This window comes from Athene noctua, chromosome 1, assembly GCF_965140245.1.
Source record: "Athene noctua chromosome 1, bAthNoc1.hap1.1, whole genome shotgun sequence".
Classification (NCBI taxonomy): Eukaryota; Metazoa; Chordata; class Aves; order Strigiformes; family Strigidae; genus Athene; species Athene noctua.
In genome coordinates this window covers 227,202,221-227,224,440 of record NC_134037.1, presented here as the reverse complement: position 1 = coordinate 227,224,440, position 22,220 = coordinate 227,202,221, and the positions used below count along the sequence as shown (strand labels likewise).

Genomic DNA, 22,220 nt, shown 5'->3' with positions numbered 1-22,220 from the left:
AAGAATGGGTTGTGTATCTTTAGACGTTAGATTCTGCTGGGTTTGGGAGGGTTTTTTTGGAGGGTCACAATATGGCTATTTTGGAACCTGTAGACAAATTGTTATGTTTATGGGACTCCATCCATTTAAGAATGTATTTGGTTACAGTTGTTACGGTAGATGGATAACTGTCACCGTTTTGGCTGGGTACGGGATGAGGAAGGACAGAGGGCCTAGTCCCATTTCATGTTTAGTGCATGTAGGTCTGTCAGCACCGGAACAGGCAGTTCTCACTTGAGCTTTAAAGCACCGTGCAGCTGAAAGGTTATTTTCTGTAATTAACGCTCTGTGATTCCTGCTTTGCCTTTTTGTCATCATGCTCTATACAGTTTAGCATAAGAGAGCCTGTATTTCTGCAGAAGAAAATTGTTTGTATTTCTTTGCTTTCTTCTACAGAACCTTTAGCGATTCCATTTTCTACATGTTTTAAGGAGTATATAGCTGTTTTTTGTACTTTCTGTAAAAGTTATGAAAAGGTTCAAACATGAACAAAGGGCTAATGTTTGTACCAGTATTACTTTGAGAGATTCTTTTTAGTTTTCATCTCAGAGAAAGTATATTACAGTCTGTCATACTATTCCAGTGTACAGCAAAGGAAGAGGTACACTAGGGGAATTTTTGCTTGAAACCACATCATATTAGGACTGAAAACTAATGAGTTAAAAATCATCATCATCATAATAATATTTTAAAAATCCTCTACTAAATGATTGTTTGGACCTAAGAGAGTGAATGTGAAGATTTTATATAAACCTGAAATATGTGAGACATACTGTTTAAATTAAAAATTAATGAAAAATTAAAGTAAAATCTGTGTTTTTATAGAGTGTCTGTTATATCTTATGATTACTTCTGTGTGTACCTTATTATTTCAGGTTGATGAAAAGGCTCTAAAGCACATAACAGAGATGGGTTTCAGCAAAGAAGCAGCAAGACAGGCACTTATGGATAACAGTAACAGCCTAGAGGCGGCATTAAATTTTCTTCTGAACAGCAGTAAACAGAAACCCATTCAGGGACCACCACCTAGAGGTAAAACTTTCAAAGAAATGCTTTAAAACAGTGTTTACAAGTAAAGGAGTTTGTGTATGGTGGATTACTAATGTAGTTCCAGAAGGGTGTATCTTCATGTTTTCTTTTCTGTAAGTTAGAATGCATTGCAAACCTGAAAGCAAATACTTAGAAAAGGCATCTGTGTATTGTATTCTTGTCCAAATTTTTCAATGTGAAGTCACACATTTGAATATCCTTAAATGGAAAATACCTGTATCTGTTTTGTCCACAACAGAATTTTTTAAAGGTAGAAAATACAAACATTTTATGAATAACATTTTAAAATGTGTACACTTTTTTCTTATTTATTTCCTGCTCACAAATAACTTCTGATGCTTGCAGGTAAAGGCAAGGGCCGAGGCCGAATAAGACCTGAAGATGAAGAAGAGCTAGGAAACACCAGACCATCTGCACCAAGCACACTCTTTGATTTCTTGGAATCGAAAATGGGTACTCTAACAGTAGAGGGTAAGTTATTGAAGTTCATGTATCTGAAACCAATATTGGACAGTGTTGGTGGAATTCTTTTCCCTAAGTTTTTGATCTAAAAGGTGGATCCTAGAACTTCCTCCACAGTCAGACATCAAAAAACCGAGGAGTGCTAGAGAGCTATTCCTTACCTTTGAAGAAAGGACCAATAAATGGCACTAAGGTTGTTTCTATTTCTGTCTTGATTGTAGAAGAGCTTAGAGTGTTTTTTCAGTGATTTTGAAATAAGGTGACATAAATCCCAGTTTGTTAATGTAATTTGATAAAGGCTCTCACGGCTTTAATGGATTTCCATGTTGTTCAGAAGTAAATAAAGAAAAAAGCCATAACTGCAGTCCTCCTTCCTCAGTTTATAAACAGCATGTTTTGCATGCTGCCCAGTTAAAGAGTTTTGTAATAGTGGTAAGCTTAATTGTTTATGTATTTCCTCTCTCTGGAGGGCACAAAAAAACAATCTTTTTGGCTGCAGTAAAACATTAACTATTTCTCCTGGTTTTCCTGTTCAATAACTATAAGGACTGAGGAAAAGGTATGATTTTAGAAAGAGGGAAGACAAATAACCCCTCAGATTTAATGCAAAACAGCTGGGGTTTTTCTTTAATGTCCTTTTAGTTACTTCTCTTTCTTAAGAAGCCATACGAAAATATAGTCTATGTACTAGGATGTCTGTTGAGGTCTAAATCATTCAATACTTTGGAAACTTTGAGGCAGATGCATTAAAACTAAAAAGAGCAAACTTCATACATCCTGAGGTCTCTAGAGGTTGGTGTAACATTAAAGTAAAACTGGTGGTAAACTGAGCAATAAATGGAGATAGTTTTTTCTTTTGGGTGTGGCCTTGGATGTGTTTCAGTGGTTGACATGAAATGAAAATACCTGCTTCCATGATTTAACATGAAGGTTTTGTGATGAAGTTGTAATTTTTTTTCTCCCTGTAAAACGACACTTTTCATAAAGGGAGAAAAAAAGATCATACTAGTTTATATGAACTGTTTTGATACTTAGGAGTTTTTGAAAGAATGACTGCATTTTTATGTAATTATTTTTCTTAACCTAAATTCCAAAATAGTCTTTGTCAACTGTTAATAATGGACTCCTGCTTTGTGTATTTTCACTGGATTTAAAAATAAATAATTAAAAAAAAAAGTCAACATGGAAAAAGTGGAAAATAAGCTTGTAGTAAATGAAAGTAAACAGGTTGCTCTATTGGGAAAGATACGAATGGCTGTAATGTCAGTAGGCACCTGCATCAGAAATACAAGTAGAATATCCCCATTGCTCTAGTTAGTTGAGTGAGGGATCTTTTGTTGAATGTATTATTTCTGTTTGTAGCTTATAGGTATTAAAAATGTGTAAATATTTGTCTTTTTTTTTCTATGACAGTGAATTTAAGGTTAGTTGTGTTTGAGATTTATTACTGAATTAAAAATGAAAAAATTAAGCCATTGTAGACTCTATCAGTACATCAAAACCACCATTTTCTGTGAGAATTATTAGGACTGTCTGCTTTCCATTAAATGCATGGCATATGTTTTTTAGGAGTTATTTTTGACAAGTCTTCAGAGCTTTGAACCTGCACATTTATAGTTACTACTTGCATAAGCAGTGTAGCATTTTGCATTAATGTGGTTGAATATTTTGTTGCAGCCCGTAGCAACTGAAGGTCAGTATATTCAGGTGGAAGGAAACACAGCAGTCAAGAAATTTAGTTCCGAATAATGAATACTAAAAATCAGTACAGAGGATGCCTTTATCCAAAAAAGAGGAAAGAGGAGCAAAGAAAAAGGACATATATTTTGTCATAGAAAACTTACCTCAACAGATGGGGTCAGGAGTTAGTGAACCTGCTAGCAAACCCAGGGGTCTCTTACTGCTGCTGATAGAATTAGATGCAGTGTAAGCCATTTTAGAGTTCACTAAACATTTCTATGACATGCTAAGGTTGAAGTATGAACTGAAAGGCATTTGCTTATAAATGTGATTGCTTACAGTTCTTTTGATAGCAAATATTATATTGTTGCTGTATCTATGTGGCAACAGTCTTTCTTGGCCTGCAAAATAAGTGATTTTCCATAGCTAAATATTGTTTTATGTTTTAGTTATGTCTGGGTCTTACTAAAACAGTTTGTAGAAAGTGAACAAAGAAGTAATAGAGGTCCTTTTCTTCTGTATGTTGCTTATAGTTTGTTTATGGTGAGTTGCCACAAATTTATGGCTTCCTTTATGAAATGCAACTAGTTGTAGATCGAACATTTATATCATGAGTCTTCATTCTATCTGTCAGAAACTTAAAATATTTAAATAAAATACCCTTTCAGATACATAAGCATTCTGCATTAGCTGATACTATTTTTTAAAAATGTTCGGGTAATGAATATAATCACATTTTAGGTACATATAGGGAATTATGCTTGAGAGAGAACCTTTAGGAACTTACTAAAGATGAGTTAAATTTTTACAGTGAACAAAAGTTAAAACAATGGTAATATATTTCTCTCACATTGCGAACATTGATTTTCCTTTGGATAAGTTTTGTGCTTATATTGAGAGATTAGGGAAGGCTTTCATGTGTGACTCAGACATTTAAGGGAAAAATAATAGAAATAATCCCTGTGGGATTTATGCCTTTCTTATTGTCAGTAATTTTATAGTAAGTAATAGTAATTTACCAAGAATTGTGAAATAAGTGAATTGCTTCTTTGAAAATTTGTATTACTGATTGATAGTGTTTGCTTAGGGGAACTTTTATGATCCTTTTGGTTTAGTACATGTATGTAGCCAACATACTGTAGTGCAATAAAGCATAGTGTTATGTGAGTAAAAAAATGGTTATGTTAGCTTATATACTTTAGTTTATAATCTTCAATATTGTGTTTTAAAAACAAATATACTTTGCTTTTATGTATTTTTCCCTCTTAAATAAAAATAGCCTACAAATGTTATAAAAAGTAAAAAATAATTCTATGAAAACTTTATAAAGGCATTGTACTCCTTCAGCTGCAAAAAGTTCTGGCATATTTCCTAACATGACACACAGGGCTTTTGGTTTTGTGTATTTTAACACTGTGTTGGGTTTTTTAACATTACCTGAATTATCACTGTGCAATGTGGGATACTACTCCTTAGTCATGCTGTTCTGAAAAAAAACCCAACTTGTTAGCATTTTTGAAGAGTTCAGAAAGTGAAAGTGTTCCGAGTACTTTTTGTATTTTTGTTTAATATTTCTGCCTTTTTTCCTTCTGAAAAAAAAAAATACATATTCTTGTACTTTCTGTTATTTGGAAGTCAATGGGCTTTAAAGTGGTTGCTCAGTTTCATTATGTTTTTTTTTAATTTTCCTTACTGAATATGTGTCTGGCCATATGATTGTGTCTCTGTTTCTATGTCAGATTTTATTTTTATCTTGCAGAGTCTACTTCACATGGATTTTTCAAGAAATACATAGACACATGCTGAATTGTAGGCTTTTTGTCTCTTTAAAAAGTGCTTTTTTTTCTTTGCTAAGTTTGGAAGTGTTACTTTTCTGCTGTCTTAATGACTCTCATATCTCTCAATAATTTAATTTAAATTCTTAATTATTAGTTATCCTAAATTCCATGCAAACTGAGATGACATGAATGTCAACAGTGTTTGCAGAGTGATAGTGTATCTGCAGTGATTATACTTAACACTGTGAACTCATTGGTCGTGAAGTCTACATCCAAGTATTTGCAGAAAACAGGATGTATATTACTAGCACCTTCTTAATTTCATTCCATACTGTCAGTTGTTAGCATAGAATCATAGAATTGTTTAGGTTGGAAAAGACCTTTAATATCATTGAGTGCAACCTTAACCTAGCACTGCCAAGTCCACCACTAAACCATGTCCCTAAGCACCACATCTACACATCTTTTAAATACCTCCAGGGATGGTGACTTCACCACTTCCCTGGACAAGCCTGTTCCAGTGCTTGAGAGCCCTTCCAGGTGAAGAAATTTTTCCTATTACCTAATCTGCATCTCCCCTGGTGCAACTCGGGGCCGTTTCTTCTCATCCTGTCATTTATTACTTGGCAGAAGAGACTGATGCCCACCTAACTACAACCTCCTTTCGGGTAGTTGTAGATAAGCTCTGCCCTCAGCCACCTTTTCACCCGGTTAAACAATCTTAGTTCCCTCAGCCACTCTGCATAAGACTTGTGCTCTAGACCCTTCACCAGGTCTGTTGCCCTTCTTTGGACAAGTTCCAGCACCTCAATGTCTTTATTTGTAGAGGGGCCCAAAACTGAACACAGTATTTGAGGTGTGGCTTCACCAGTGCCCAGTACGGGGTTAAGATCACTTCCCTAGTCCTGCTGGCCAAACTATTTCTGACACAAGCCAGGGTGCCGTTGGCCTTCCCGGCCACCTGGGCACACTACTGGCTCATATTCAGCCAACTGTTGACCAACAGCCCCACGTCCTTTTCCTCCAGGCAGCTTTCCATCCACTCTTCCCCAGGCCTGTAGTGTTGCATAGGGTTGTTGACACCTGGCACTCAGCCTTGTTGAATCTCATACAGCTGGCCTCGGGCCATTGATCCAGCCTGTCCAGATTCCTCTGTAAACCCATTTTACCCTTAAGCAGATCAACACTCTTCCCCAACTTGGTGTTGTCTGCAAACTTACTGAGGGTGATCTCAATCCCCTCATCCAGATCATTAATAAAGAAATTAAACAGAACTATCCCCAATACTGAGCCCTGGGGAACACCACTCGTGACCAGCTGCCAAGAGGATTTAACTCCATTCACCAGCATTCTTTGGGCTTCGCCATTGAGCCAGTTTTTTACTCAGCAAAGAATATGCCCATCCAAGTCATGAGCAGCCAGTTTCTCCAGGAGAATGCTGTGGGAAATGGTGTCAAAGACTTTAATGAGGTCTAGGAAGACAACATCCACAGCCTTTCCCTCATCCACTAAGTGGGTCACCTTGCTGTAGAAGGAGATCAGGTTTGTCAAGCAGGACCTGCTTTTCATAAACGCATGCTGACTGGGCCTGATCATCTGGTTGTCCTGTATGTGCTGTCTCTCAAGATGATCTGCTTCCTAACCTTCTCTGACATTGAAGTCTGGCTGACAGGGATGTAGTCCCCAGGTCCTCCTTTCAGCCCTTCCTATAGATGGGTGTCACATTTGCTAACTTCCAGTCAACTGGGACCTCCCCAGTTTGCCAGGACTGCTGATAAATGATGGAAAGTGTCTTGCTGAGCACTTCCACTAGCTCCTTCAGTACCCTTGGGTGGATCCCACCTGGCCCCATAAACTTGTGTGTGTCTAAATGGTGTAGCAGGTCACTAACCCTTTCCCCTGGGATTATGGGGGCTTCATTCTGCTCTCTGTCCCTGTCTTCCAGGGGCCGGGGTTCGCACAGAACAACTGCCCTGAATACCTTCTTTGTCTCAATTGTTAATAGCAAGTACTTCAACCTTTTCCTCATTCTTTGTCACAATGGAGATTCTCCTCAGCCCTCCTTTTGATGCTAGTGTATTTATAGAAATAGTTTTTATTGTCTTTTACATCAGTAGCCAGATTAAGTTTTATCTGGGCTTTGGACATTCTAATTTTCTCCCTGCATAACCTCACAGCATGTTTGTAGTCCTCATGAGTTGACTACCCATTCTTCCAAAGGTCATAAATTATCTTTTTTTTTTTTTTTTTTTTTTTTCCTGAGTTCCAGCTAAAACTCTCTGTTCATTGAGGCTGGTCTTGTTCCCCACTGGCTCATCTTTTGGCACAGGGGGATGACATGCTCCTGTGCCTTTAAGGTTTCCTTCTTGAAGAATGTCCAACTTTCCTGAACTCTTTTGCCCTTCAGGACTGCCTCCCAAGGGACTGTCAACCAGCCTCCAGGCAGACCAGCCAGGTTAGCTACTTCCTCAGACTTGTTTACAACATTCTTTCATCTGTCTCCTTCGTCTTCTCAAGGGTACACTGGAATCTTGTCAAGGCTAAATTCCTCTTCAATCAGGTTATCGGCAGACCAGCTGCCTTCCCTGACATGTAACAGACTTCCACCATGATATCTGCCTTGTTGGCCTTCCCCCTGATTCTTACCCATAAACACTGAACCCTATCGTCAAGCTCAAAACAATTAAAACACTTTTTAACAGGCAGGGCTACCCCACCAACCTCTCCTACCTTGCCTGTCCCTTCTGAAGAGTTTATAGCCATCCATTGCAGCACTCCAGTGGTGCAAGTCATCTCACCATGTTTCTCTGAGGGCAGCAATGTCATAGTTTTCCTGTGGCACAATGGCTTCCAGCTCCTGTTTGTTCCTCATGCTGCATGTATTGCTGTAGATGCACTTCAGTTGGGCTATTGATCTCGCCACCTTTTGGGGGGAGAAGTCCCAATTCTTATGTGACCATTCCTAGGCACTTCCATGGTTTCTAACACATCAATAACCCTTGTGTCTTTGCTGCTACATAGATCTCTATCCACTACCACCGCTGACATGGCAAACTGAAGGACCTTCCTAGCACACCTTCCCTCAAACATTCGTGTGCCACCCCCAGGCTTATCTCTAGCGAGCCTGGTTTTATACTTTTCCCCCTGTAAATCTCGTTTAAAGCTCTTTCAGTGAGCTTTGCTAACCCCTGTGCAAAGATCCTTTTCCTGCTTTGAGACAGGCATAGCCCACCTGTCACCAGCAGGCCTGATGTCATATAAACTGATCCACAATCAAAAAACCCAAATCTGCCAGTGACACCAGGCTTGAAGCCAGGTACCGATTTTCTGGCTCTTCCTGTTTCTTCCCTCATCATTCCCTGAAACTGGAAGGATAGAGGAGAACACTACTTGTGCTCCTGATCCCTTAACCAGTCATCGTAAAGCGCTGAAGTCTCTCTTGATCGCCCTTGGGCTTCTTGTTGCAACTCCATTGCTGCCTACCTGTAAAATCAATAATGGATAATAATCTGAGGGCTTTATCAAGGGTAGGAAGCTTTCTCTTCACATCTTTAACAGGTGCCCCAGGGAGGCAGCAGACTTTGCTAAGTCCAGTCTATATATTGGGCCTTCTGTTCCTTTCAGAAGGGAGTCGTCTGTGACAGTGACCTGTCTTCTTTTCTTTACAGAAGCAGTTGGAGACATGTAGTTCTCTCTTAGTATTAGAGAAGTAGTGGACATAAATGAAAGGCACATTGGGGAGACTGCTGGAAGCAACTCAATTATTTAATGTTATATAGCCAAGAATAAGGTCTGTTAATAGATTTTTCTGCACAATAACTGTACTAAGGAAGGCCTGGGCAGGCAGGTTTTCCTACATTTATATGTAGCATCGTACAGCCTCCACTGAATATAAAAGGAGATTGTTTGTTTTGCGGTATTTCTGGCCCCTTGCTATCCCATATGATCTCTAAAATCCCAGTTTGTTTTTTAGATATTCGGAGAGATGGCCTTTGTATAGAGCTAGTGTTTTTTTAATAAATGAGCAAACCTCTACTACTACACTAATGCATAGCATCAGGAGCATATGATTACCTGAAATGGCCATATTTATCACTATCACAAGCATTAGGCTTCTATATACTGCAGACGGGTTGTAATTTCTTCTAAATGACTGAGAGTCTATGCAAAAATGAAAACAAAAGGCAGTTTTACTGAACCGAGATAAATGTTTTTTAATTTTTTGCCACGCCACATTTTCTTCAAAATTATTTATGTGATCCGGGGAAAAATTGTCTTAAAAGAAGAATTGTTTCTTTTCAAATACATAGAGGATTTATTTGCTTCTCTCTGTGCATTCTTCCTTGTTGTTCTTACCTAGTGTTTCTAATTGCATCTGTAACCTCAGTACTGCTGAGAATGATTAAATTCATTTGCAGATTTGCAGTAACCAGGCTACATGGTTCCATTTATGAACAGAAACTGCAGAACGGCTGTTTAATTTATCTTGATTTGGTACCTTTTCATAGTTGGATTTAGACCAAGTAGAAAAATATTTAACAATTGAAATACCTTCTTATTTTGTTTGGGAGATACTTCTGTTCCTTTTTAGAGATACGACAGCTTGTTAGGTGCTTTTATTTTTTTTTTCTTTTAAAGTACAAATTAGTTATAAGAAAGCAAGGTGTTAGTCTTTTGCTCTGTAAGTGGTGTCATGTTGAGGGTTTTTTGATGTTTCATCTCTTTTTTTTCAGAGTTAAATACTGTTTTGAGTAATTACAGCTGTCAAAAGTCTTAAATCACAACTCCATTTTCTGCTAGTTCCTTGATTGTAAAACATAACATACAGTAAACATACTTTAGTTAAATGAAATGCAAAGAATTAAAACAAACCAACCCATAGTTTTGTACTGCATATTTATTTATTTATTTTAAAATGTGAATGGTTGGTGACACCTATGAAAATACTGCAGTGTTGAAATTAAGTAGTTTTTGGTTTTGGTTGGCAAGAGAAACCTGCTGAATGTGAGAGATAACAAAAATAGTAGACAGAATTGCTGTCAACTAGCTCGCACTTGGATTATTTCTGCTACTGAACATGAAAGATTTTTTCATTAATCTTCTTATTCTTTCTTTTGTTATGATGAACAAGTCATCCGTCTTTGACAGCTTAAATAAGTAAACACAACTATTATCAGGGAAAACAAAACAGTGCCAAGAGCTCTGACTGTAGAATTAAGGAATAATGAACAAAATGCTGAGAACCAGGCACGTTGCAGGTATTTTTTCTCTTCGGTTCTTAGGGGCTGAGAACAGGCTGGTGCTTCCATCTGCTCGAGATCCAAAGCCACAAAAGCTTTTGGCAGCCATCTACATTTGTGAAAGACTCAAGCAAAGATCAACTTTATAATATTTATTTATTTATTTGTTATTAAATGAAGTAGATGGTGAGAAACATAATGGGTTTGATTAGACTGTTGACTCAGGACATAGAAGGCCAAAACCTTTTCGGTTTCAGATTTTGCAGAATTGCCTCTTCATTCCTTCAAAGAGACAAGCTGTGCTTGGGGTGGATATTTCATGCTCTTCCTCTTAAACTGAACCACCTGTGCAACAGTCTACAACATTAATGGGATTGCAGGAAAAGCAAGTGAGCGGTAGCATGTCTGTGTAGTCTGTGAATAGGGCCACTTCAGGAGGATGGAGAAAGTCATAGTCTGTAGTCTTGGTTTCTTGCTGCAACAGTTAGGCTTTGACAGGAAATTGAGTCATGCAGTTTTGATTTAAAGGTGGTGAATTATTTCTACTCCAAGGTTATTTGTTTCAGCAAGAGATGAGCATTTAAATTTTTTTTTTGTATCTAATCTGAATTTTCTATATTGAACTTCTAACTGCTGCATAGTATTATACCTTTCATGCCATACAGAGAGCTATCGAAATTTGCTTTCCTAGTAGCTATTTATAAGACATAAATAACCTGTATTTTATCCATCAACTGTTAGCTGTATGAATTGAGCTCTTTAGCCTCTCATGAAGACTTTTTCCAGACTGCTTTCTGTCTTTTCTCCACAAACATGTTTGTCAGTTTTCTTCTTCAAATATGCATCCCATAACTATAGACCATAGTCTTGCTGTGGTTTAATGATACTGTATAGCATCAGTATCACGTGGACCCTTGCATCCATTCACTCTGCATCTGATCATCCACATAATTTAACTGCAGTTACCTGTATTACCTGTATGTTCTCCACTGCTGCTGTTGTCTGCAGGAGATAAGTGAGAAGAGAGGTACTGACCCTGTAGGAAGGTTTGCAAACAGTGGCCTTCGGGAGAGGTTTTCTTATGGTCTCATATTAACTCTTCACCCAAATGTCCCTCAGAAGATACAGGACTTCAGTGGAAAGCGAGCATTTGTCACAAGCAGGATACACACCCAAATTCTTGGGGACCCAGCCCCAGAGATTTCAGAAGGGACAGGGTGTTTCTGTGCTTTTAGATTTGAATTTCCGTTGTTCTACTTAACTGTTAATGCTTGAGGTAAATCAGGATGTGTAATATGTATGGTATTTATGTTCAGTTTTTATATGGTAACATATTCTTTGGACAAATTTGGGCTAGTATATCTTGTCTAATTTCAACAGTCTTTTTCTTGTTTTAGTCTATTATTCTTTATATGTTCACAAAATAAAGATTTGAAGTATGTTGATAATGTAATAGAATAGAATTAAAAATTACTTGTTTCATTTTTGGTCACACAGTTTATTTGAATATCTGGGGTCAAGGTAACTTGCAAAGAAAAAAAGTCATACTTTCTAGAGTTAATGGGAATTTGTCACCTTTGGAATTTAGTAACCATGTTTTCAACAAACACGATGCCCTATTGAGAGTAAGAGATCCAAATTGCGAAAAAGTCATGTTTATTATGCAGCTTTACTTCTAAAAATTGAACTTCAGTTGGTGTTAAATGTGAATATCAAGAAAAACTTTTTTTCTTATATTATTATGTTAGCATTTGTGACATGTTAGGAGACTTCTGTGGTTTTGTCAGTAACTTTAAATATATGAGAGAAAAACATAATAAATGTCACACATTTTAAAGAGTAATTAAAATATCGGGTTTTGTTTCAGTCTCTTAATTCTGTAAATTAAAGTTTGTACTGAATGCAATGGCAGAATGTTTGGGGTGGGGGGGCTGCCACTTATTTTTTTCCATAAAGTTGCATAGAAATATAATTGAAGTTGGAAGGAGAAACCCAAATCATTGCCACTGGTGTGGGAGGAGCTGCTGTTTTTGAGTTCAACCACATTAAGCGTGATAAAATCCATGGGGGAGAGCCAGAGGAAAATGTGCTACTTGAATTCTATTGTGGGTGGAACAGTGTGTTTTAAATTGCATTGACTGGGATCTCCAACTGGATCAGGTCCTGCTGGTTTCTTGTAAACAAGGAAATGTGACTGGTGCTGTACAGTATTCTTGGGTCATATATAAAAACTAAAACGAGTAAAATAACTGAGTGATGTTTTCAAACTGAGAAATGCTAGTTGTCACCTTAAAACTACCTAGTAGATGACAAAAGCCTTGTCATTAATTTTGAAATGGATTTTTTCCAGACCACATTCCCAAACATCCGGTTACAATGATGATGACCAACATCTTGCTATTTGACAGAATAGCGTAGCAAATCTTCTTCTTAAATGCCAAATTAATATTTGTTACTGCCCTGTAGGAACTATTACTTTTCTGGGAATATTAGCTAATAGTTTATTGGAGGTGGGGAAAGAAGAAGTTGAAGTAAGGAAGAGCAACTGTAATAAGCAGTCTGTGAATAACATCCCTCTTCGCTTAACTTTATCAATTAACGAAGCCTTAAGATTCCCTTCAGATTTTGTTGATCAAGCTAGACAACACACATTTATGAAGAAGCTGTAATATTCTCATCTCTAGGCTTTTTTCATTGACTTGTTGATAAATTAACATTTTCTGTTAGGCAGTTTCTATTTGTGAATGGGTTGTGCTTGAACGCTGAACAAACAGTTAATGTGTCCTGCTCATTTAAGATTGTTTTGTATGATGTAGTCCCCTGGAGAAGCTTTTAGAGTAACTGCATCTTTGTAGAAGACATCAGTTCACTACCTTTTGCATACCTTAAGGTTATAGTAGAAAAATGTCATGTATTTATGAGCAGCTTTTGCATGTCACAGTAAATAGTTCTAGAAAAAAGATGCCTGTGTTCACTGTTTTGAAATTCTCTAGTCTCTTACCATGCTGTCTAGTATTTAGGAGTATTTTAGTTTTCCCATGCTATTTAAAAAATATTGTAACGGAAAGTTCTGACACACTTTAAAGTAATCTGGTTGCTTTTATATTATAATCAAACTATGTTAGGTAGAAATAATTTATTTGATTATCCAATAGTCTTACATTTGCAACTGGTATATTAGAAATTTGTAGTTGTTAAATACATCTGCAACAGATGGCATCTTCTATTAATGTACTGCTAAAATTTCTGTTGCTTGAAAAAAGGAGATAATAGAAATTCTTCCTAGCTACTTAGTTCTGGGTGAAGCTATTGATGCCAATGTTTAAATGCGTTGCTATTTTTTCTTAGCACTTACTCTGTTATAAATCTCTGTGCTTCTTTGTGGAATAGTGTGTTATATAACTCTAAATGAAACTTAGAAGTCCTATTTTACATGTAATTCTTGGTAAGTAGATGAATAGCATTTGAGTTCCAAATTATTTCTTTCTAGATTTTGAAGATTTAATACTGCCTTTCTACAGGCAGAAAATATTGTCTCATAAGAATGTTTATAGATTTCTATTGAAAAGCAGATCAAAGAGGTTGAAGAAAGGTAGAAAGAGGTCTCTGCATCTGTGTGACAGAACTAGGTTGCTCAGAGATTTATTATATCCAGATTTTTTGCTGTTTAGTAAAACTAGCAATTTTCATTAAGGCATGTAGACAATAGCTAAAATTACTTATTTCATGCTATGGAATTCAATAGAAATTTCAGTAAACTTTTTTCAATTCTAGAAGAATACATGATTCAGTCTTTCATCAAGGCTTTAACTAAAGTATTAATAACTGTTCTACATGCTTTGGGAATAAGTCTTGCAGTTGTACAGAGTCCTGTCTGAGTATGTACTAGATACTGTCTCAGGTGACTACCCACCTCAGCTCAGAAAATTTTTCTTCAAGGACAGCCCTTGAGAGGAAACTTAAAGTTCTAAGTCAAGTCCTAAAATCCTGCCAACTAGCAAAATGTTAACATGCCCAATCTACTCTTTGGCCCATTTCTGCCTTTACTCTTGGAACAACTTTCCCCAGTGCAAGTGACTTTGTTTAATGAATTTCACATTACAAAATATTAAATAAGGTGATTTATAATTAAGTATTCTAGAATTTTATACAGATTCTTTTTTAAAGGTGTACACAAGGCAGTAAACATTCAGTCATTTCATATCAGGAATAGACATGAGAGTTTAGGTTGGGAAGCCCAAGGATTTTACTACCAGAAGAGAAGTAGTATAAATTAAGAATGTTGTGAACGAAGGCTATTAATTAATTAGGAAGACAAACCTTTCTAGATGATAGGAAATTTATGTGTTGTATCGAAGTGGGAAAGTGTAATGAAGATACAGAAAAGTTACAGATATACAAGAAAGTGGTATTTTCATGTTACATTTGTAAAGGAAAGATAAAGAGGTACTTTTAAACTTAATCTAAAAAAATAAAATTTTAGATATTACAGGATTTTGAAAATAATCTTTTCATTTTTAAAAAGAAAATGAATGTTTATTAAACTCTTGGTTCTTAGCAATATATTTACATATTCATGCATTAAAAACATAGGTTTCAAAGTCATAAATTTTGCAGTAAGACTTACTTATATCAAGATTACTATCATGCTAAGCCTCATGTATGCTTACATCACTTAAAAAAAACCTCAACAAACTAGTCAAATCTTTTTTACTTCTAAAAGTTTGGGTAAATAAAGTGTATGTAAAAATAAAACTAGATTCTTATTAGCCAATTTAGTCACATGGATAAAAATAGCTATTTTTAATAATGTGATGCTTGGAAGTACTTAGAAAAAACCCAACCCACAACTAAAATTTACACTTTAATTTTAACTGTTACCATGTAGCAAGTAATTATGAGAATAGATGTATTTGTTGTCAGGTATCAGCATTCATTGTTTCTAGTTGTAACGCAAACTGAAGTTCTTCCTTCCCATAGGATTGTATTCAGGGCCAGGCAGCAGAGAGCCTGGGTGCACTCACACCAGACTCATGTGCACACTACATACATGACAAACAGCCATGGATGGCCAAGTCAAGAGAATTGACACCTTTGCAGGCACCCACACCGACACAAAATTGCTAATATGAACTTGAGTCACTTTAATGGGTTTATGCTTTCCTTTTCAATCGGGTTCGAAGTCTGCTAGCAGATCCTACCCAGCCACCCATATGCACATGTTCACATGGGCCTCCCCTGGCCCCTTAGACCCTTGTAGACCTCTAGCACCCACCTCAGATGCTGCTTGTCCAGCTTGCTGGCTAGTATTACCTGAAGTTTGCAGGAGGATTACGTGAGTGTACTTATGTAGGTCTGTCCAGTGTCTGAGCCCAGAACTATGCTCTCTCTGGTAGATGGCCTTGAGACCCAAAGACTCTTCAGTATTCAGCTGCCAGGTCTCGTCCCACTTACCAGTTTATCCTGTCTCAAGTTTGCCAGCAGGTTTAAAAACATGTCCCCTCACACACTCAATAGAGAACTTAATCATGCAGAAGATTTTCAGAAGCAGAATTTAATAAGGAGATGAGACAGGCTACAGTGGTTATGTGCAGGAGTTGGTCTGACAGGTATCTTGACCAGAAGCCTATTTATTTGCAACTGTTGTGTTTAATCTCATTCCTTCTTTATTTGCTCATGCTTATTCCTCCTGGATTCATCTTGATTTTTCCCTTCTTTTGGTTCTTCACCTAAACATCCCATTAAAAATTCCATGTTTGCCTAGAAGAAAAAAAAATCCATAAAATGTTTCACAGATCTCCCACAATTCCCCTCCTCCCCAGCATCCCATGGTAAGTTTGATCTTTGTCATGAGATCCATGATAATCTTGTTTTTCTTCTCATCAGTTATAGTTCTGGTTGAATCTCTTGAAGGTAATGCTTGAGTAGTTCCTGTTATGGCTCATTGATCGGGGTCTCCAGAGTTCTGGCCTTTGTTACAATTTCTGTTATCTGTGGTTTGTCAGCTGTGTTCATTTTATTACTTCTACTTCTTGCCTTTGTCTTCTGTGCTCAAGAGCTGTTAGCAAGTTACTTGTATAGAAAATTTCAATTCAGATTAGAAGTGTTCCTTCTTTCTCATTTTCCTCCCTTTTCCTTTCTCCATGTTGGAATTCTATTCTTCTGTCTTAAATGGCTGTTATTCAAGTGAGTTATTGATGTCCATAGGGAGAAATGAGTAACCTCCTGGAAATTTATGCCTGCCTTTTTCTGTACTGGTAGGTGGGTTAGTTCTAAGTACTGCCCAAAGTAGTGTATGTTTTCCAATAACTAGGAATTATAGTTCAAATGTCTCTGCTAAATTTTATGTGTACCATTCCATTTCTGTATCACAAAGGTAAATACTGCATACTTTTCTAAATAATACTACTGCTTTATCGGTTAGGGTCTGAAACAGTATTTCTAAAATATGTTTGTGTGAAATATGTTAATAATTGAAATAATTTTTTTCTTTGTAGAACCAAAATTGCAATTTCAGCCACCACATCAAGTGCAGCACAAAGTTATGAATACAGAACAGAATGGCATCAAAGAGAATCATTCAAGACACATTTCTCGCAATGACATGAGACAACCAAGGAATGAGAAACCCCCTCGTTTTCAAAGGGATATTCAAAATTCAAGGCAGGCTTTGGAAAGTAGTGGGTTACCAAGAAACAGAGTTCCTGAAAGGCACGGCTCTTTAGAACATTGGACAGATGAAAAAAATAAAAGTGACAGACATTATCCTAGAAACGATAGGCCAAAGGATTTAGGTTATCCCATAGTCACTCACCAGAGTGATATTACTTTCAAAAAAAGGGATAACAATATGCAAAACAGAGTAGGAAAAGGGGTGTCTTTCATAGAATTCAAGGAGAACTCTGCTGCTCAAGATACTACAGACAACAATAACCAGAAACGTGGGAAAAGGGAAAACCAAATGCACAATTCTGAAAATTTTTGTGATAGGAAGGCACGAACAGTAAGTAGCGAAGCCTTTATGGTAAAAAGTGAGCAACATTTTGTTGTTAATAATGATTACCAAAATTCTGGTAGAACTGACAACTTTAATGCTGTACCAAATGGAGATACTGAGCATCATCAGAAGGGAAGACGAGTAGGACCTATCAAATCATCAGGACCCACTATGATCCCATCTTTTGATGATAAAATGTTGTATTACAACACTGGTCCCAAAAGGAGATCTGGACCCATCAAACCAGAGAAAATACTAGAACCATCAGTTCACATGGAGTATGGAAAAAGTTGGAGACCAGGGGATGAATGTTTTGCTCTTTATTGGGAAGACAACAAGGTATGCCTTTGCCGAATGAGAAATACCTCAAATTGTACCTTTATTGTTTTCTTATGTACATGTTGGAGATCTAGCACACTAGCACAGAGACACAGACGTTGATCATTGGTGTGTATTGTGCTTCTTGTCTAGCTTCTTGTTCTAGTTATTTATTTATTTATGAGATGTTGCTTATATTCATTGCATGAAACATTAAGCACTTAATTAAGTCATCTTGAAGGTGACTGTTTCTCTCATTTAGGTGGAGTTTAGGATGACTAGGCTCCTAACTGAAGCATTTGACTCAAGTGCCAAAAGATTGAAGGGATGAATGTGGATCTAGGTACCCATATTATTTTACAAGGAACAAGAAACAGGGTGCTGTGCTATCTGGAATAGTCTGTAACGGTAGATGTGTAATGCCTTTTTCCAGAATAAGTCAGCATACAGCCTTTACTAGCTCAAGGGAGGACCAGAGTCTGCAGGAACAGGACTGTTTAAAAAGCTCCTTCTTTTTATTTCAGTCATTACAGAAAGAAAACAGCAAAAGGCTTATTTTTTATGATCACTAGTAGACTACGAGCTGAAGAATTTGTGGAACAAATGAGTTATGCTGCATTGATAGTTCTGCTTTACTGATTTTTAAAAGTTTAAATTCTTCATTTTATTCTGTCTTTCCTATTAATAGGATTTCTCTTGTGGCAAGACACTTTCATCTTCTCCTTTGCTAAAAAAGTTTTAGGCTGTTTTCTTTGATTTATTGTTATCTGTTCAGGAGTTCTCTGTCACTCTTCTTGGATACTTTCTTCAGTTTTTGACCCTTTCTGATAATCTGAGAACTATCTTAAATGTTACTGTTCTTTGAATAGGTTTTATTCCCACCATTTCCTGTCTTTTTTGTTGTTTATTTTCTCTTAGTTCTTTCAATGTTTTGGTCTTGTTTTGTCTTTTTTACAGGAAGTAGATAGTGTTCGCTTAGCAGCATGACCTTATTTTTCTCTCTTTTGTTTGTATGACTAAAACAGATAAGGCATGCAAAAGTTTTGGTAGTTGTAACCTATAGTGAGTTGTCTCTCTAAAGCAGGAATATGTAGCTTGGGTGGATGGATTAGTGTGAAATATAATGGCATATTATGGAATTGTGTCCTATTTTGAGAAGCATACTTGCATTACTGTGAGATGAGTTTTTGATAATCTGGGAAGTATGACACTTGCAAAATAAGCAGATATGAGGTGATCCCAAACTGTTATCTTAAAAGTATTCATCACATTAGAAGGTTGTTTTTTTCTTTTTGAGGGTTACTTTTTTTTTTTTTTTTTGTTAGTTAAATAAATGCTACTACTCACATCTAGGAGAGTTTTGAAATGTGATGATAAAATACAGTGTTGAGCTTAACCGTGTTAGGAGGCGGTGATGTCTTTGTTTTCAGTAAGATAAAAGCAATTTAATATCTTGGAGAAAGCTGATTTGTGTTTGCATAGATGTCAAAAAATAAAGTTCTGTGTTTAGAAAAAGGATTTCTTGAACGAGCAGTTTTAACATATTTTTATCATATTATGTGTTAAAATGGGTATATATTAGTATGTACAGTGTATATGGTTGATAGGCACTTACTGATACATGTGTATTAAGAAACTATTACAGTAACACTTCTCTGTATACAACAGCATTTTTGTTAGTGATGAATTTGTTCTGCTTTCAGAATAATTAAGTCTTTTGAATGTTCAGTCTAATTTCATAAGCTAAGCTGCGTATTTTCTCAATGAGCATTCTATATATTCTACTGTGTCCTTGCAGTCTACCATGTGGAAGTTTAATATCTGGTGTAAATCTCATTCAAAATATAATACTGACTAAGACTAAATATATGTGTATATGTATACACACACATATATGAAAAGGTAGTTGTTAACTTGTTTGTGGTATTTCAGGTAGTATTTTATGACCTTTGAAAATTTCTCTTTTAAGTTCTACCGAGCAGAAATTGAAGCTCTCCATTCTTCTGGGACAACAGCAGTTGTTAAATTCTGTGATTACGGAAATTATGAAGAGGTGCTTCTCAGCAACATCAGGCCTGTTCATGCAGACACGTGGGTATGTGATAACAAATTGTATTAAAAAATATAAACTACATAGTCTGTACAAAAGCTGTACCCCTACAGAAATTAATGCTTGCTTATGCAAAGAGTGCTGACTGCACGTGTAGTAAAATACTTAAGCAAATACACAAAATTGCAACTGTTAATTGTCTATATGAAACTTCATAAAAGTGTATTATGTGGTATTCCTCCTGTATAATAAATTTCAATTGTTTTGTTTGAAAATGAATAATTGACGTGTCAGCCAAAGTTTTATGCATATATTCTCTCTAAAAGTTGTCTTAAACACAATTTTCCATTTTATTTCATGTACATTGTATGTTGTTCTGTAAAGGAACAGTCTTTTAAAATATATATTCTGAAGGTTTTTACTACATATGTATGTATGTATGGCTAAAAACAGACATATGTATCACTATTTTGTATCATGATTTTGTTCTTGTTTCAATGATTTCTTCTTTGCTAAATATTGTGGTGGAGGTGTATGCCTTGAAATCTTTTTTATGAGGTTTAGAATGTATTTAACCTTATAGATGTTGGAAATTTCAAAAAGCTTTATTTGTGAATGTCACGGAAATAGAGGGACATTTTGATTTAAAAAAAAATTATATCATGCACAATTATTTGCTGTTTACTCTTACTATAAAAAACTGCACAAAACGTATTAATATCTGTATACTGATTCCTTAATGATGAGTTGACTGTGTTTATTTTAATTTCTTACCTCTGGGTCATATAGCCATGTTATTACTGTTGCAGAGGCTGAACAGTCAACAACTGTTTTCTACCAGTGGTTTTCAGCTTGTGTTGTTGCCTTTAGCTCTCAGATGCCCTTATGGCCTCTGAGATGGCCTTTTTCTACTTAAAAAGATACCTGAAGCTCTTCTCAGCTGAAGCATTGCTATTTGTATGAAAATTTAACTTTTTCCTTTTTTTTTTTTTTTTTTTGCTTATTCTTATCCCATTAGCTGAGCTTGTAAGGTGCTAGTTTCTTACTGTATGATTGTACTTTAACCCTTTTTGTGGGTTAATAATTAGCCTTCATGCTTTTGATTACATTCTTGAGGAGTGGCTTTTATTTTACTTTAAACCTCTGAAAGATAGTGGTCAGAGTCTCTTGGCCTGGTGTTAAGACTAAGTTGATCTAGTAGTGAGGTGCCAACCTGAAGCAGTGGTCATTCTTCCTGCCTCTTCTACCTATCTCTGACCACATGTTTTTCCTCTTCCCTCGCCTCCCATCTTGGATCATCAGTCATGTAGCCACAGGATGAATCAAATGAGATGGACTGCTTTTTTGTTCCCCCCAGGTTTGTTTTATTTCAGAGTTAGTTTGTTAAAGCTGGCACAGGGTGCTGGGCACTATATGGAGAGGGGATTCTGCTGCTGAAGTAGCATAGTCCTAACATTATGCTGCATCCTGATCTAGTCATTGAGGCTTCCTCAGTTGGTACTGGGGAGAAATAAGGATTTTTCTAAGGACCTTTCAGTCTATTTATAAATGAAAGGTACCTTTCTCAAGGTTCTTTTTTTTTCTCAGGGGAGCCTAAGTGAATAGCATAAATTCAAGCAGCTAATTTAGATAATTGTAATTCTTTAAGATAAATAACCAACATCTTCACAATAAACAAAATTTTTTTAGCTTCTTTCCCAGGTTTTACTGTTTTGTTGCTAAAAAGGTCCTTGCAGCTATAGGATTTTTGCAAGAGAAAGTTGATTAGGACCTTGCTCTTTACTTTTTTTGTGTTTGGATGCTAACTCTGGTCTGCATTATGCATTTGCAGTTCTTAATCACCCATTGGAGTCATGCTCTGATACTTGGGTTTGTCTTTTATGCTGAACACTGTTGGTCACTTTTCCTTGTCTCAGTGTTCATATTACTATATAAATCTAGGTAGCACACACACACAAATGCAAAACAAAGTTATGCTGCTGAATACTTAATTCTTTGTCATAAGATTTAAGTAACTCTGTGATATTTCCTCTTTACAAGAGAACAAAACAGATTTTAAACTGACTTCAATAATTACTTTTCTTTCACTGATTGGTGTTACCAGCAACAATGAACTTGTTTTATTAGAAGTGTTATGCTGAGTTTTATTTCAGTCTTTCCAGGTAACTTCCAGATAGCTAAGTCTTTCTTAGCTGTCTTTACTGAAGACTTGTTACTAATGTAGAAATAGACTGTATGTGAGTTCTGATGACCTAATATTGCCAGTTTTTCAGACCTCTTTTTGAAAGAGTTGTTGATATTAAGAAAAAATTCAGTGAATTGACTTAAAGACATAAATCTAGTCTATGTGTTAGAATTCATTATTCTCTACTGCTTTCTCCAGAACAGTTTTTGATACTCATGTGTTGAATTTAGTTCTTCTAACAAATATATACTGGTGAAAGTATACTACTGGGAGGAAGAAAAAAAAACACAAGAAAAGCAGGAAGTTGGACTACTAGTCACTTGAAAGATAAAATATTACAGTGACCTTATTTTGATGACGTGACCTGTTGTTTAAGCACTTGAGCTTTTGATCTACTTTTGGGAACCTTTATAATTATCAA

General features: G+C 36.2%; 1 protein-coding gene across 3 annotated transcripts in view; it reads left to right on the top strand.

The window, feature by feature from the left end:
* TDRD3 (tudor domain containing 3) overlaps window positions 1-22,220 on the top strand; it is a 118,667-nt gene that overhangs the window by 73,167 nt on the left and 23,280 nt on the right. For all 3 annotated transcript variants that reach the window (XM_074912193.1, XM_074912184.1, XM_074912201.1), the window contains 4 exons: window positions 915-1,071; window positions 1,435-1,560; window positions 16,747-17,585; window positions 19,534-19,659. In XM_074912193.1, the coding sequence (XP_074768294.1) occupies window positions 915-1,071; window positions 1,435-1,560; window positions 16,747-17,585; window positions 19,534-19,659 (1,248 nt within the window). The remainder of the gene's footprint in view (window positions 1-914; window positions 1,072-1,434; window positions 1,561-16,746; window positions 17,586-19,533; window positions 19,660-22,220) is intronic.